Source organism: Chrysochloris asiatica, unplaced genomic scaffold, assembly GCF_000296735.1.
Source record: "Chrysochloris asiatica unplaced genomic scaffold, ChrAsi1.0 scaffold00363, whole genome shotgun sequence".
In the NCBI taxonomy this organism is placed as follows: Eukaryota; Metazoa; Chordata; class Mammalia; order Afrosoricida; family Chrysochloridae; genus Chrysochloris; species Chrysochloris asiatica.
In genome coordinates this window covers 1,195,082-1,212,505 of record NW_006408881.1, presented here as the reverse complement: position 1 = coordinate 1,212,505, position 17,424 = coordinate 1,195,082, and the positions used below count along the sequence as shown (strand labels likewise).

The window sequence follows — 17,424 nt, the reverse complement described above, 5'->3', positions numbered from 1 at the left end:
TTCTGTGAGCTTTTCTCCCCTGAGCTTAACTCTATTCACATCATCATGGTCAACTCTACTTTAAGGAGGCATTTTTTTCCCCAGTCGCATTCTGAGTGCCTTTCCACCTTCCGATCCTGTAGCTAACAGTGTTTCTCTGCTATTCATAGAGTTTTCAGTGACTAGTGATTCGGAAGTAGTTTGTCACTCTTTCTTCCTAGTCTGTCTTTATTTGGAAGCTCATCTGAAACCTGTCTACCATAGGTGACCCTGCTGGTTATTTAAAATACTGGTGGCAGAGCCCTCAGAATCACAGCAACTCAAACCACCATAGCACGACAGACAGACGAGTGGTAGCCGTTTGGTTTTATGTCTATACTGTCTCTTTAAATTTCTATGTCAATTTTGATACAATCCTGATATAATCAAGATACAATCAAGATGTTCTCTCCTAATCCTATCAATCCTGATACAATCAATATATACTCTCCCAAGATGGCGGCTCCTGGAACAGCTGAGTGTCTTGATCCAGAAAATAATCCAGATGGATTTCTGGATTCTCCTGCAAATTTCCCAGCTATAAGCCCTCCGATCCTCCAAACGTACCTTTATATTTGTTCTAGAGCTCCAACACCATCTCATGAGCCCTCTTGGCCTGGTATTCCATATTGTTGTTGACCGAGCTCCTCACTACACGTCTACTCGAACTGCCATCTTGAAGGTGGAAGGCCTGGTAGTGTAGTGGTTAAAAATCTGACTGCAAACCCTGCGGTCAGCAGCTCGAATCCACAAGGCCCTCTGTGTGAGAGAGATGAGGCTTTCTGCTCCTTGCAGTTAAACAGCCTTGGAGTCTGGCGCATTAACCCACAGCACCACACCAGGACTCCGAATCTTGCCTAAAATTAGGGCCTATTAAAGGCACAGAGTGACTGTCTTACAAGGTTTCAAGAGGGAGTTTAGATTAAGATTGGGGTTGGGGGTAGAATGAGTCCCCACTGAATAGTTTTCATCTTGTCTAGATGGGTCTGGTGAAAAGAGATGGGGATAAGAGTCTTGATTCAATAGTGAATAACTGTTATCATGACTAATTACGACTGTCACAATTGTAAAGGTAGAAGTTTTGTAACATAAACAGGGGAGTAGTTAATCTTACAGTTCAGAAACAGAGGACTCTAGGACCATCAAGGGAGAAGAGCACAAGCAGAATGTGGGACCTTATCCAGAGAAGCAGAGACTCCAGAGATGGAATCAGAGACGGAGACATGGAGAGGGGGAACAGCTGAGGACTCTAGATTCATGGGAAGAGAGAGGGACTAAGAGCTGGTGGCCAGGAGGCAGACTTGCAGAATGTGCCTTTTGGAGATGTAAATTATTATGTATGCCTAAGTGGTTTGGTTTGGTTTTATTTTTAACAAGTTAAAGTGAATAAAGAGAAATACTGTTAACTGATAGTACATGAGAATATTATCATTGTAATGAAACAAAGTGTATGATTTGTTGAATGTAAAACTGATGATCTGCCCTGTAAACTTTCACTCAATCCACAATAAAAACCTTAAAACAAAACAAAACAAAATGGAAGGAGTACACAGAGTCACTGTACCAAAAAGAAATGATTGACGTTCAACCGTTTCAAGAGGTAGCATGTCATCAAGAGCCAATTGATGTTGATACAATCCATCAATATTGTTTTTTATACATATTCACAATTTTGCTTGTACTCATGTGAGTGTGTATTTGTTTCTGTGCAGTTTTATCAGATGTACATTCATGTATCAACCATCATGGTCAAGACACAGAATATTTCCACCATTACAAGTATTCTTCCTGTTGTCCTTTTATAACCACATCCATTTCCCTCCCTTCCTTCTGCTCAAGCTTAAACTCAGGCACCCACTAATTTCTATTTCTGGAATTTTGTCATTTCAAAGATGCTATCTAAATGGAATTATACAGAATGAAACCTTTAATAAATAGTTTACTACTTTCACTCAACATATCTGTGAAGATCATCCAAAATTGTTGTGGAATCCATTCTTTTTCTTGCTGAGTTCACAGTATGGAATGGCCATTTTATTGTTGTTGTTAAGTGCCATAGATTCAGTTCCAACCCAAAGCAACTCCATATAGGATTTCCAAGGCTGTACATCTCCTGCAGAGCAGATGGTGGGCTAGAACAACTCACCTGTGATTTGCAGTCCAGTGTTTATCCTCTAGAGCTACTGTGCTCTGTGGACTGACCACAGTAAGTTTAACTGCTTACCTGATGACAGGTATTTGGATTGTTTTTAGTTTATGGCTTTAAGAATAAAACTTCTTTGAACATTAATGTACAGATTTTTGTAAGATGATAAGTCATCATTTCTCTGGGATAGATACCAAACTGTTTCAGAGTAGTTGTACCATTTTACATTCCCAAGAGAGCCTACAAGTGATCCAGTTTCTTTGCATCCTTACCAGTTTGAAATTGTGGCTATTTTTACTTTTTAGCAATTTTGATAGGTGTATAGCAATATCTCATTGTGGTTTTAATTTGCATTACCTAGTGTGATGCTGTGGGATAAAGCACTGGGCTGCAAAGTCAGTTTGAACCATAAGGTCAGCGGTTCTAATTCACCAGCCACTCCTTGGAAGCCCTATACAGGATCGCTGTGAGTTGGAACCAACTTAATGGGAGGGAATTAAGAAGTATCTGATTACTTTTAAGACAGGACTCCTTTCATTCACACATGCAATATTAAGAGCAAATTGAGATGTTGATAGATTTTACATTAAGGCTTTCTGCTTCTGTAATGATTTTCAGCTTTGCAAACTATACAGGCTTGCTATGAGTCAGAAACGGCTTGGTGACACACAACCACCACTCCACTAACCTGACCATAAGACCTAAGGTGACACAGTGGTTAAGTGCTCAGGTACAATTTAAATAGTTAACAGTTTGAACCCTCTAGGAGAAAGATATGACAATCTGCTTCTGTAAAAATCTACAACTTTGGAAACCCTCTGGGGAAGTTCTACTCCTGTCTTACAGGATTGCCATGAGTTAGAATACTCTAGAGAGCTGTGGGTTTGGTTTTGGCACTCGGCTATATGTCTTTTGCTTTTATAATCTTTCCCCAAACACAATGACATGTTTGGACTGTTCCATGTTTTGCATTCCCTTTCAGGAAGGAGTTCTTGAGGCAGAAGCAGGCTGCTGTGACCCTCCAGGCCAACTGGAGAGGCTTCTGCACTAGGAAGAATTTCAAGCTGGTAAGAAAACAATCTAAAAATACTGGATCTGGGAGCAAGGGATCATACTGTCCAATAAAAAGTAAACTTAAAATCTTTGTTTATTTAAATGTGAGATCACAAGTAAGAACTATTAATCACTAACAGATGTCGCATACACCTGTTTAAAATAATTAGAACTCAAATGTTCTACATACCTGCAAGTGCTCTTTCTCTTTTCTTGGCATGAGAGGTTGCTTTAAATGATAAAATTAGTGTCTTGATCAGCAATTCTCAAAGTGGGGATGGTATAGGGAAGAGATCGAAATTACTTAAGGGGCTTTTTCAATTCACATGTGCTGCTCCTATCCCTTCCAGAAATTCTAACATATGTTCCAGGGAACCTCCCTTGACCACAATTCATTGTTTTAGTGAGTTATTCTTACTCACCGGGTCTCAAACATGAGGATGCATCAGAATCACCTGAAGGCTTGGTAAAACAGATTACTGGGCTCTTCCTCCAAGTTTCTGATCTAAGAAATTGTATTTCTTATAAGTTTCCAGGTGATACTGTGGCTACTAATCTAGGGACTATACTTTGAGAAACACTGCCTTTTTTTTTTCTAATTGTGGTAAAATATATTTAACAAGACATTTGCCATTTCAACTATTTTTACATGTATAACTCAGTTACACTAATTATGTTCTCCATGTTGTGCAACCCTCATCATCATCACCTTCAGATGTTTTCATTATCCTTAACAGAACCTCAATGACCTTAAGCAATGTTCCTTTTCACATAGTCTTAGGTTGTATGGTTTGTGGGCTGCAAACAGTTCTCTTGCAGATGCTTGGGCATCTCTAATTTCAGAGGCAGGGCATTGAAATTAAATTATGGCTAACTTTTCCTAATTTCAAGATATCAAAATAAATTAATGGATGAATTATTCTCTGTTTCAAGCATTTCTTCCTAGTCTTTTTTCTCACTCACAGGCTAATGGGTATCAGCTCCATAAATGAACAAAGGAACCTTGCACTTATCCCATAGGCATCATTTGACAGTGTGTCCTGTCATGGACTGTGATTGTGACATACAATAGCCATGACAGCCTGTCAGTGTTTCATGTTTCCAAAGGTATAGTGGTAGCTAAAATATATAGAAAGGCAACTCAGGGCCTGTTATTTTTCATGCATCATTTTATTTAAGGTAGTTATTATAGTTTTAAGGAAATTGAGGAATAGAGAGGTAAATCAATTTTCCCAGGAGAGCACAGTTATTAAGCAGTCAAGCTGGGAGTTGAATGCAAGTCTGATGACTTCGGAGCACATCCACTAAAGCATGGTGTTGCATTTCTACCAGACAGCCTGAAGTGCAGAGTAGCTTGACCCTTCTTGGGCTGGACCTTGGAAAGTCAACAAAAACTCATACCAAGAATTCATTAACTGACTACAATGACCCAGGAGATGTTTGCAGCACAGAAGTGGATGCTCATCCACCTCTTATTCCTTTCATTTTTAATACCCCCAAAAGAATTAGTGAATCCAGCCATTGACCTCCACATAGATGTGCTAACTTCCAACCAGTTTGCCAGACTTTGTTCACAGAGGTGAAAAGTAAGGTGTCTGGATTTCCGTTACCATGTAAAAATCCAAGTCAATTCTCTATTAGTGGCCACCAGGGACCGCATCATTCTTTATGCTACTAAACACATGCTTACTTAGCACTTACTTGTGAGCCAGACTCTGTTGTAAGTACTTTACAAGTAATAATTCACTCAATAATAACCATACTCAACATGTGTAAAATTTTAGCCCCAGCTCTTTGCAGGCAATTCTGAAGCTAGGCCTGCGAGGTCTCCTCAGGTCTATTACCTGCTCTTTGTTTCCTCTGAGAAAGCTCAATGCTCTGTGCTTTACTGGGCATAATCCTTCTGTTAGTATAAACACTCTTTTCTTGCAGATCATCCTAGGCTTTGAGCGACTGCAGGCGATTGCTCGTAGCCACTTGCTGTCAAGACAGTATCAGGCCATGCAGGAGAGGATGGTCCGTCTGCAAGCCCGGTGCAGGGGCTACCTGATGCGCCGTGAGGTCCAGGACAGGAGAAGGGCAGTGGTGGTCATCCAGGCATATGCCCGAGGCATGGCTACTCGGCGAAACTTACGGAGGCAGAAAGCCAATGTAGGTGGTCCTATTGGTCTTGGGCAGTGGAAGCAGATAGGGGCCAACATAAAGAGGGCAAGCAGGGAGAGTGAGGAGCAAGATAGAAAGTTCCCATCTCAAACCAAATAATGAACATCTGTTCTATAAGGACACACTAATATCACCAGAGGCAGACTAAGAGACTCCTTATGTGCTGAAATTTAGATGCCACAAAAAGCACCCCTTTCCTGTTCAAAGTTGTTATTGTAGTGGCCTGTCAAGGTGTCCAGTACCTCCTGAGCTTGAAGAATATAACATGGGAGAAAGGTCATAGAGGTAGAGACTTTTTTAAGACAAGAGAAGTCAGACAGTCTTACTCTGACATGGAAGTCATGCTCATCAGTCCTTTTTAGCCCATGCTTAAAGATGTTTTCTCAGAGTTCCTCTGATTGATCCTCTGGAAAGCACAAGAGACAGGGCAGGTGAGCTCTGGGAGGGCACAGTTTCATGGAGGAATGCAAAGGTCCCTGGTTATTGGAATGTGGCAGGAAGATCAGGAGGCAGAGAAACATTAAGGATAGCTTGTGGGCACCTGGATGACCATAAGGGCTAAAGGACAGAGCAGAGGAATGCACCCTCGCAAAAGCTGACTCCTCTAGAGGGCTCCCTGGAGGCAACCTTATTCCTTCAGTCCCCACTCATTGGGGAGTTGAAGGCTAGGATGAAGGAATGTGCCTACTGAGCACCTTTCTATTTCAGTAAATAGGGAAACTTAGAGAAAAGACTCTCAAATATGTCAGCACCATGCTTCTGTATCCAAGTAAGCCAAGGCTGTTTACAAACTAGCCTTACCTAATCATTAGTTAGTACTGGCCCAGAGCCTCCCCTGCTGTAGCTGTGATGCTCTGTGAATGGACTGGATGAACCAGAGCTAGATGCTGGGCATAGGTGTCAGGGGCCAGGTAGGATGGGAGTGGAACCACAAACCTCTACCCACTCTAGGCCTCTAATTTTCCAATGGGAATGTAAAGCCCCAATTGGTTGGTCTCTAATCATGTCTAGCTATTAAAATTTATAATTTCAGAACAAAATCTATTTTATCTGGACCAATGATGGCAGCACAAAGTGTGTTTTGCTTCTATGAAGTACTTAGCCTAGGCAACCACAGTAGCGTCACATCTGTGGTAATTTTCCCCCATGGCTGCATGCAGGGACCACTGATCATCCCAGTTGCAGAGCAAAAGGACCCAAGTGTTCTCCCTGTCAAGAAATCCAAGTCCATCTATGACACTGTCACTGACACAGAGATGGTGGAGAAAGTGTTCGGTTTCCTCCCTTCAATGATTGGAGGACAGGAGGGTCAGACCCCAGCAGACTTTGAGGTAAGACCTGCCCTTGTCATTCATTTATGGCTCAGCTCCAGGCAAAGATAGGAAGACTCCACGTAGTTCCTTACCTTTCTGGTTGGGTAGCTAGAATAGGCAGCCAAAGTGAACTCCACAGGCCCCAGTGATTGTCAGACAAGGTGGGGGATGAGGGAGGGATAGGGGAGTTTCTGTGGTCACACCCACCAAAAACGCTGGTTTCTTAACTGCAACACTTCCTAGAGCTTTTACTACGTGAGTGCTCTTGGACTTAGAAGTGGTATGGCACCCCAAGTATTTGACCCCTTCTCTCACAGAACACTGGGCAGCTGGCTCTGCAAGTTATGGTCCTGGGCAGGAGAGCAGGAGCAGAACTGTATCCTCAGGGCTACCCTCCACATCTTGTTTTGGGCTGCCTTGCTGGGCTTGGGGACCCAGGGTGCTGAGGGCCTTGGCTGCCTTCACACACTCACTTCACAGTGGGCATGCTGGGCCCAGCCTCTGCAGAAATATTGGGGAGGCCATTATGATAGAGGACAGGCAAGTAGGCAGGCAAGAGGATGTTTAAGGACAGCCTGGTTGCAGGGCAATTTCTTTAAGGGTGGCCATCGTATGGCGTAAACATTCTTAAGGAGGCCCAGCCCACAGAAGCCTCCAGGGCCCCTCTGAAAGTGGTGGGGTAAGTGGCAGAGGGTAAGGGAGGCCTCAATACAGGGGGAGAGACAGAGGTCTCTGCATCCTTCATATAACCAGGCAGACAGTTCTCAGCCCTCCCCTTAGTGCACACCCCACCAGTGGCTAATTGTTACCTCATAGACCCCTATCTCCCAACTGGTCCTCAGGATCTGGAAACAAAGATTGAACAGCTGCCCGAAGTGGATCTGGACACAGTCCCTATGGCAAAAGAGCCAGAGACGGAAGTAGACAGTCTGTCAGAGTACACCTTTCCCAAGTTTGCTGCGACCTACTTCCAGAAGTTAGCCAGCCACACCCACGTCCGGCGGCCCCTGCAGCACCCACTGCTCTACCATGAGGATGACATGGACTGCTCGGTACCCAGAACTGGAGTCGGGGCTGTGGTCAAGAAGAAAGAGGGAAGGGGCACGATATTGGGTTAGGGAGGGATGTGTGCAGTGTTACAGCTGGGGTTTCAGTGGACCCTCTGCCCATTTCTCTAGGTTGCACTGGCCGTGTGCCATATCATCATGAGGTTCATGGGGGACTTCCCGGAACCAGTGGTCTTTGCCAAGACCAACCTGAGTGGCACCTCAGCAATACAGCAGATCCACAACACCCTGAACAATGAGCGCAGCACGCAGTCTCTGAAGCTTGGTGGAGCTGCACAGGTGCGGTGCAAGGGTGGCAGGCAGAGGAGGGCAGCATTCAACCTGAGGCCTGGGAAAATACAGACAACAAATGGGGAGATGAAACTTGAACTCAGCCCTTGAACCAGGGTCACCTGGGGCTGTTCAGTTTTGAATCATGACTGAATTCCTGATTCGAGGATTTCACCCAGGACTTTTTGTTCATACAATCATGAAAAGAGAGAGTCCTCTACTTTTGAATATTAGATTTGATTTGAACAGGATTCAGAACATACAATAGCAATAACAGCACAACATTGAAGATGCTGTTTTTGATGGAGCATCTGTAGGGCCAGTTGTTTCTCTGTTCATTTAATTCCCAGTTGTATGTTCCTACCCTACAACATAGGAATGATTCTGCTTATTCTATACCTGAATAAATTGAAGCTCAGGTAGGTGAAGTGGCGTGCCCCCAAATATGGCAAATACGTATGACAGCCAGGATTTGAATCCATTCTTCAGAATTCAAAGACCAAACTTTTAACCCATGCCTGCACTGCCCCTGCCCACTTTGTTGTTGTTATTAAGTGCTGTAGAGTCAATTCTGGCCTGTAGCAACCCCATATAAGGTTTCCAACAAGCAGCTGGTGAGCTTGAACCACCTACCTTACAATTCAAACCAACTTTGCTGTCCAGTGCATTAACCCACAATGCCTAATCAGGAAAAGTTTAAAGGACTTACATGGTAGTACACACTCAGTGACCACCATGCAGCAAGAGCTCATGACCAGCCCACACACCAGGCAAATGCTAAGGAATCTTTTTTGGAAGTTTCTTAGGCTCAAGCCCTGGCCTTCTGGTCACTGGAGGTGTAGGCTCTATCAGAATATACTAGTTATCTTTAGTTATGGGATAAAACTTAGAAGTTTAGAAAGTAAATATTCATCACCTCACATAATTCCCAAGAGTAAATAATTGGGAGCAAGTAGCTGTGTAGTTCTGGCTCAGGGTCTCTCCTGAAGCTGCCATCAGGATGTATACTGGAGTGACAATCATCTTAGGCTTGGCAGGTTGAAGGATCCACTTCCAAGATGGTGTACTCACAGGACTGTTGACAGGAGATCTCAATTCCTTAACTCATGAAGCATTCCATAGGGCTACTGAGTGTCCACAGGACATGGAGTCCAGCTTGCCTCAGAGCAAATGACCCAAGAGACAAAGCAGGGAGGAAGGTGCAGCCCTATCTTGGAAGTCATATCCCATTACTCTGTCATGCTGTTGTTCACACAGACCAAACCTTACACATTGTGTATAAATTTACACATGGGTGTAAATGCTGGCAGGTAGCATCACAGGGCCCCCTTGAGGACTAGCAGCCACAAATTGAGGAAACCTTCCCCCTCTGGGAGGCTGAGCACAGGAGGAAGCAACCCTCAAGGTGTCCTTCCTTCCCATGTCAATCAATATCCATTGTGTTCCCCTCACTGCCATGGCAGGGAGCTAGCCAGCTACCACAAGCCACATTCAGTCCCTGTACCACCACTAGCTTTTCTTTGTGTGCCATTGAGTCAATTCTGTCTCATAGCAACCCTATAAGACAAAGTAGAATTGTCCCATAGGGTTTCCTAGGCTGTAATCTTTATGGAAGCAGATGGCTAGGTCTTTTCTTCTGCAAAATCTCTGGGTGGGTTCAAACCTCCCATCTTTCTCTTAACAGCCAGATGTTTAACCATTGCACCACCAGGGTTCCTTACCACTAGCTTTGCAGAGGCAATAATCAGACCCTCACCCTCAGCCAAAAGCTAGCATGCTTTAGACCCAGGCGGCTCAGTCAAAGACGGCCTGGGCCCTGGTTACTGATTGGCTCCTATACCTCACACCTCATAAACTAATTTTGACAGCAGATTCTTCCCAACCCTAGTCATGACAACGCACCCTTCACCAAAGGAGACTAACAGATTACAACAGGGGCAAGAACAGTCTTGCAGCCTGGGTTTTCCTGATTACTGCCTTGAAATGGTGCAGAAAGCATTCAACTTCACTCATCAAACTTTTATACGTATATTTGAAGATATTGCAAATTCTGTTCCAGACCACTGCAGTAAAGCAAGTATTGCAATAAAGTAAATCCCATGAGTTTTTGGGTTTCCCAATGCATATAAAAGCTATGATTACACTATACTGTGGTATATTAAACATACAGTAGCATTATGAAAGGAGCTCTGGTAGCGTAGTGGTTATGAATCGGACTGCAAACTGCAAGATCAGCAGTTCGAAAATACCAGCTGCTCTGCAGGAGAAAGATTAGGCTTTCTGCTCATGTAAAGATTTACAGCCTCGGAAACACTGTTCAGGGTTGCTACCGACTCGACGGTGCTTAACAACAACAATAGCATTATGAAAATTTTAAAAAACATTGTGAGAACTACCAGAATGAGACACAGAGACCCAAAGACAGCACCAAACTCCCAAAACCCTACTACCATCCAGTTGATTCTGACTCATAATGACTTTGTAGGTTTTCTGAGGCTGTAAATCTTTGTTTCTGTTTTTGTTGTTAAGTGCCATCGAGTCAGTTCTGACCCAGAACAGCCCTGCATAGAGTTTCCCAGGAGCAGGTGGTGAGCTTGAAATACCAACCTTGTGGTTCAAACCAACTCTGCATTCCAGTGCATTAGCCCACAGCACGTTAGGCTCATTTTCCTAAAGTGGGCTGTTGGGAAAATGGCACTAATTGTTGTTGTTGTTAAGTGCCATTAAGTCAATTCCAACTCATAGCAACCCTGTATAGGGTTTCTGAGGAGTGGCTGATGAGCTTGAACCGCCAACATTGCAGTTCAAATGACCTTGCAGTCCAGTGCTTTAACACACAATACCACACTGCTCAGTGCAGATTGCCACAAAAAACAAACAAACGAAAACAAAAATGCAGAATCTGCAAAATGCAATAAAGTGAGATCATTCATGAGTGTGATGGTGGCCAGGGCTGTGCTAGGTATAGGGAAACACCTCTGACCTAGTCCTGCCTCAAGAGGCTTACAAGTTTGTGGATGAGATGACAGGTCCCAGCCCTCCCTGACTGTGCAGTGTTGCCCAGCCTTGGGCTAAGCCTCATTTCCTCACCTGGAAGTGAGGATGGTGATATGTGATGTTTGAGTGCAGTGAAATCTGGGAGGATTGGGAGCCTGCACAGGGCTTTGTAAATTAACCAGAACTTGGTGGCATGGAATTCTTTCAGCCTAGGGGGCTATGTCATGACTGGGATGAAGTGCAGGGGTCATGAGAAAAGGTAAGGAAGCACTCAGCAGCAGGATTACTAGAGCTGGAGTCAAGGAGACCCAGAACATGGCAGAGCAGGTGTGTGGGGGTTGGGGTGAGGTGGCGGGGAGAATTCCCTGAAGAAAAGCTTAAGATCTGAAGGCTGCAATCCTCATTCTGAGTTTGTGGCTGTGAAACAGGAGGCTGAGAGGTCATAACCACCATTAGGCAGGCAGGTGATAACTGCTGGTTCTAAAAGATTTGACTGGGCTGGGAAAATGTTCAGGATTGAAATTTGAAGCCTGTGAAGCAGATATTGTCATCATGGCTGACACTTAGATGTAAATGAGAGCTCTAAGACAGAGGAAGCTCTGAGACAGAGGACCATTCATCCATCCTCCTCTTGTCCTACATCTTCACCAGCCTGATGACTCTGGACGAGACCCAGGCCATGCACAGGAATGCAGTCACAAGCCTGCAGGAACCCAGGGACAAACCCACCTTAATTTCATGGAACCCATAGAACAGTCAGGAACTGTTGCATCAATGGCACAACAGTGTTGCTGTGGGACACCCAAGGCAGGAGCAACAGGAAGGCTGTCCCTGGAGCAGGCCTTGGACAGGATTGGTATATGAGGGAGAAGAGAAGCTCACTAAGGAAACTTCCATGCCAACACTGGGCAGGCAAGGGTAAGAAGTGGAAGGCAGAGGCAAGGATTTCTGGGGTCTACAGTGGGTACCATGATGGGCAGTTAGGCAGAAAACCCAAGGTAGAATTGGCACAAGTGGCTTGCCTATGACTGACTGTCTTGTGAGAGCTTGAATCATTGAGCTCCCTCCCAGAACAGAAGGAGCAGCCACCAGGCTACTCGACTCTCCCTCAGTAAGGGCCTTGTTCACCTTCCCTCAGGAACTGTCTTCTTCCGTAGAGACTCAGCCACAGGTATAGAGGGATCAAGGAGAACTCCATAAAGCTGAAGCAGTCCTCCCAGATCAAAAGCCAGATAAGCTTGGATCTAGAAGATTGCAGTTCTAATCCCAGCTTTGCCACTGGCCTGATGTGGGTCTCTAGGCTATCACTCTGCTCAGAATCCCAGGGTCCGCTTTGGTAAATGGGGAGTCTCAGTTGTCCTAACTGTCATCTTTGCATCTCAAGGTGGCCAGCCAGCTAAGTATCAAAGAAGAGGCATTTGAGTCCAACACCCCCATCTCAGACCAACCCATGTCCAACCTGGAGAAGGTACACTTCATCGTGGCCCATGCTATCCTACGGCCCAACCTCAGGTTTGTCCCTATACCCACCTCTCCATTCAGAACAGAGGATCCCCTCATTGATTCTCACCCATGTTCACAGCCTCCCTTTTACTCTCTCTGATCCAGGAGACCTCCCCTTCTCTCTGATCCTGGAACCTGCAGCCTGGGTCTCAGTACAACAAACAATATAGCCACCAAAGGTTCTCTACTTGCTTTGTGTTAAGAGAACTCATGAGTAAAACACTTTTATGAATATATATTCATCACAAGCTAGTGATTCATTTTAGAGTAGGCTCTAGCGCCAAGCCCATATAAATTAGCAGGTTCCTTATATTTTGCTTTATACAATTTGCTTCAGAGGTATTGGATTTTAATGCAAATTTTAAGAAGCATGTAATGCTACACAAGACGGACTCCTATATTTTAGGGATTTACTTTATGGTACACTATATTTTTTAAGCAAATTTGGGAAATTGGTGGCAATTATTATTCTTCAAATAGTTTTTTCTGCACCATTATCTTTCTCCTCTCCTTCTGGAACTCTGACTTTGTTGTTGTTAAATGCCATCGAGTCAGTTCCGTCCGATAGTGACCCCATATAGGGTTTCTGAGGAGCAGCTGGTGAGCTTGAACCACAAACCTTGCAGTTCAAACTGACGTTGCAGTCCAGCACATTAACCTACAGTGCCACAGCAGGACTCCAAAACTCAGACTAAACCTATGTAAAACCTTTCTATATTGTCTTTCAGGTCCCCAAGACTGTTTATTTTCTATTTCTTTTTTTTTTTCCCCCTTTTGTTCTTTAGGTTGGATAATTTCTATTGATTTGTCTTCAAATTCACTAATTTTTTTTCTGTCTTCCACAATCTGCTGTTACACCCATCTAATAATTTTTTTACTTTAGATACTGTATTTTTATACCAAGAATTTATACTTGGTTTTTAAAAATAGCTTTCTCCCCCTCAATCAAGATTTACTATTTGCTTATTCACTATGAGTATTGTTGTTGTGAAGTGCTGTTGAGCCAGTTCTAATTCATAGCAACTCTATATAGGGTTTCTGAGGAGCAGCTGGTGAGTTTGAACTGCTTTATCCTACAGAGCCACACAAGGACTCCTTGAGCTTAATTATCATGGTTTTTAAATCTTTTTCTGCTAAGTTAAACACGGGGGTTTTCATAGGATTGATAACCATTTACTACCTTTTTCTTGAGTTGGTCATATTTTCCTGTTACGTACTTGTATGCCTAGTGCTTTACTATTATTTCTTCAGTACATATATTTAAGACATTAAAGAAGATACAGTTAGAAACTCTAAATCCTAGTCTACTTTTTTCAAAGAGTGTTGATTTTTTGTTTTAGCAGGCAATTAACTTGAGTATCTTTCCTGTGCAGGTAACTGCTAGAATCTCTGTCCAGTTACTTCAGTCATAGATGTACTACCTGGAGTCAATCCACATGTGCAGAAATTTATGCAGCATTTAGGACTCTCCTCCTCTGATCCTTTCTGAGATTTTCCTCCTCACTTTTCAGCTGCTGTGTTTACCCCAAACTCTGTTCTGATTCTTCAAGCCAGTAAAACTACAGAGCTTCTATCTGAGTTTTAGCTGGCTTTTGTGACACTGACTGGGCAAATTTTCTCACTTTGTTTGTAATAGTGGTAGTTCTTCCATGGCTTAAACCTCATTGACCACCACATACTCTAATATAGGAGACATCTGTTAGCTCTAAGGGAGGTGTACTGTGGGTTCTTGAGATACCCTCTGCAGAGACTTCCACTCGGTGTACATCTCAAACTGGGGCTGACACTTTCACCTATCACTTGAGCTCCTCTGCCAATTCCAGCTCCACAGTGAAACATCCCACAGCCTTTTATTTCTGAGTGGTATGGAATTATGGACTGCCTGCTTGTGTAAGTTTCCATCAAGGTTGTCAGCCCAGTTTGTTCTGTGGCATTCTCTTGGCTCATGTATCAACATATCCCAGCAGTATAAGTGAAATTCCCCAGTTTTGTCTTTTTTTGTCTCCATTTTTCCTTTGTGGGTAACGTAAATTCTTCAGGAAGTAGCAGGCTCCTGTTAGTGGAATCCCCCAAGGCCAGGGTCTTACATTCCAAATACCCTGGGGTGAGCTGATGGACTTCTGCAACTCAATATAACTGAGATGGGTTGTGAGATGTGTCTTGTCTCTGGCAGATAGCCCTCATTCCTATAAGCAGTTTCTTGGGATTTCCTGAGTGCCCTTTATTTGGAGGAAGTTGAGATAGGCCAGAGATCTCGCTATGATTTTGAAGTTCCTTCAAAATGTCAAGTCTTCTCATATACAGGTTGGAGGTGGTATGGTGGCTGGACTGGTCCTGCCATATTTTAGTATCTCCTAAGAGAATGTGTCTCTTTATAATGTTGGGTATTATCATCTATTTGTACTTGGTCTTAGAGCCAAATCAAGAACAAACACAAATGCCCTATCCACATCTGGTTATACTTACAATAAACGTATATTAAGTATCCAGTCAGAGTCAGACCCTGGGTTGAGCTCTGAAAAGGAGAGAGGAGGAGGACATGTCTGTCTTTGAGAAGCTCGTTTTTTTTAGTTTTGGAGCCAGAAGGACCAAGAAAGCCATAATAATTAGATGTGAGAAAATAGGAGTCTGTTCAGGGGCCAGTACAGGAACAAGGAGGAGTGATCTTAATGCCCTGGTGGATCAAGTGAGGTGAAAAGGAGAAACGGTGCTCACTAGGTATAAGGGAGAGGATAAACAAGGTCATGGTGCCTTGAAACAGCCTAATGCATCTGGAATCCCAAGTGTCTTGGCTGGGTACAGCATCTGAATTCAGTCCTAAGTGAAGTGGGGAAAAGTTTTAAATAAGACAGGACCTTGATCATAGTTGACTTCCAGAAAAATATCCCTGGCAACAGCATGAAGGAGTCAGGAGAGTAGGAGGTGGCTATTCCAGAGGTCAGAGATACCTGATGAGGAATGGCCCAGGAAGGAAGAATGAGAGAAGGGGACAGAGAAAACATTCAGGAGCAGATGGTAGGATGTTAGGACTGACTAAATTTGGGAGACTAGGGAGTCTATAATGAAGGTACTGTAGAAAGCAGAGGTGGACTAGAGATAATTTACCAGTCAACTGTACAAGTCTTTTCCTAATTCTGCACTCAGGGACAACAGCATAGTGTAGCTTGAAATGGGCCTTGGTGGGACTCTTTACATCATGGAAATTGGTGAATACAATTTAGGGCTTTTTAACCCCTGTAGAGTTAGTTGTTGGACATTCATCAGCACTTCACTGGATATTAGGGGAAAGATGTTGGCCTCTGGATATGTTGGGTTTGAAGGACATCCAAATGGGGCACTTTCATAAGGTGACAGGGGATATAGTCAATGAAGAAGGATCCAGGAGAACTACACACACAATCTTTGCCCTGCAGAAGGAAGCAGAGGAGGGACTCATGAACCTATGAGGATGGGACCTGGTTAGGAGTGAAGAGTTACGTGATCTCCCATGAAATGCCCCCCTTTTCCTTCTTCAGTGGAGGGTGTGTGATTACATTAAGAGAAGGGGTTAGGGGACAGAGACAAAGGTTTGAAATAATTGTGAGCAGACCAGGTCATGCAAAGAGCTGGGTTGTTGAGGTCTGGGCAGCTGCTTCACTCATGCCTACAGCTGGAGGGTTAGGGTGGAGAGGCTGAGGTAGTAACAGTCATGAGATACATTGTCATTGTTGTACAGACAAGAGAGGGAGTAAGGGAGAGAGAAAGGTCTGAATGACTGAAATGATGGGAAACTGGCATGAGGGACTGGTGTTTGGTGAGCTAGGAAATGAGGGTTAAAGAGAGCTGAGATGGCTTGGTGCTGGGTCAGGTGGCCCCAGGCAGGGGCAGCAAAAGTAGTTAAAGGTGAGGAGGTTGGGAAGGCCCAAGAGCGGAGGGCCACCCAGAAACATGACCCCCCTCCCCAAGGTGTTGGAGTGGGCATATGGCCACACCTTTGTCTCTGAATTTTCCCCTCCCAATCCTCTGAGACCCCAACCCGCCCTACCACTGATCTGTGTATTTCAGGGATGAGGTCTACTGTCAGATATGCAAGCAGCTCTCAGAGAACTTAAAAATAAGCAGCCTGGCCCGGGGCTGGATCCTGCTTAGCCTCTGCCTGGGCTGCTTCCCACCTTCAGAGAAGTTCATGAAGGTAGGTAGGGCTGGGATGGGGTGTGTGTGTTGAGGGGGGCCAGGAGGGGTGTTGTGGAAATCCAAGTCCCTGGATAATTCTGTACTGCAAGCCAGGATAAACAACAGTGTCTATGATTCCTTGGGCCTCAGTTTCCCCATCTGTTAAAGATGTTTTTGTTTTTAACAAATATTTATTGGGCACCTACTATATGCAATTTGGACATATTCTCCAGAGGAAACAGTCGCTGGAGAAGGATGTCATGCTGGGTAAGGTAGAGGGTCAGAGAAAAAGAGGAAGACCCCTAACGAGATGGATTGGCCAGGTGGCAGCGGTAGTGAGGTTGGCCCAGGATCGGACATTGTTTCGTTCTGCTGTGCATGGGGTCGCTATGAGTCGGTTCCTACTCGATGACACCTGACAACAACAACAACTATATGCAAGGCACTGTGGAATCTCAAATTACACCTTTTCCCCCATCATTAAAAAAGAAAAGTATCTGAAGAACATGAGTTGAGATTCTGAGAAAACCTTCCAGCCCTAACTCAGTATCCACAAGGATCTTTTGAGGCTAAAATGAGATAGTGAATTAAATGTGTGTGAGAAAGATAAAGGAATTTTGGGATTGGGTACCAACTGGGGGTCAGCTTCTGTGCCTTTTCGAGTCCTTAAAACTGAAAATGGAGTGGGCATGTTGTGGGAGGTGCTTTCAAGGGTTTTGCTGCTATAAGACATTTTTTGTTC

At 44.1% G+C, this 17,424-nt stretch overlaps 1 protein-coding gene across 1 annotated transcript in view; it reads left to right on the top strand.

Annotated features, from left to right (window-relative positions):
• Positions 1 to 17,424, top strand: part of MYO7B (myosin VIIB) — a 118,837-nt gene that overhangs the window by 83,574 nt on the left and 17,839 nt on the right. Inside the window, exons 19-25 of the mRNA XM_006876207.1 lie at positions 3,147 to 3,231; positions 5,150 to 5,368; positions 6,541 to 6,711; positions 7,536 to 7,745; positions 7,872 to 8,039; positions 12,412 to 12,539; positions 16,575 to 16,701. Coding sequence (XP_006876269.1) covers positions 3,147 to 3,231; positions 5,150 to 5,368; positions 6,541 to 6,711; positions 7,536 to 7,745; positions 7,872 to 8,039; positions 12,412 to 12,539; positions 16,575 to 16,701 — 1,108 coding nt within the window. The remainder of the gene's footprint in view (positions 1 to 3,146; positions 3,232 to 5,149; positions 5,369 to 6,540; positions 6,712 to 7,535; positions 7,746 to 7,871; positions 8,040 to 12,411; positions 12,540 to 16,574; positions 16,702 to 17,424) is intronic.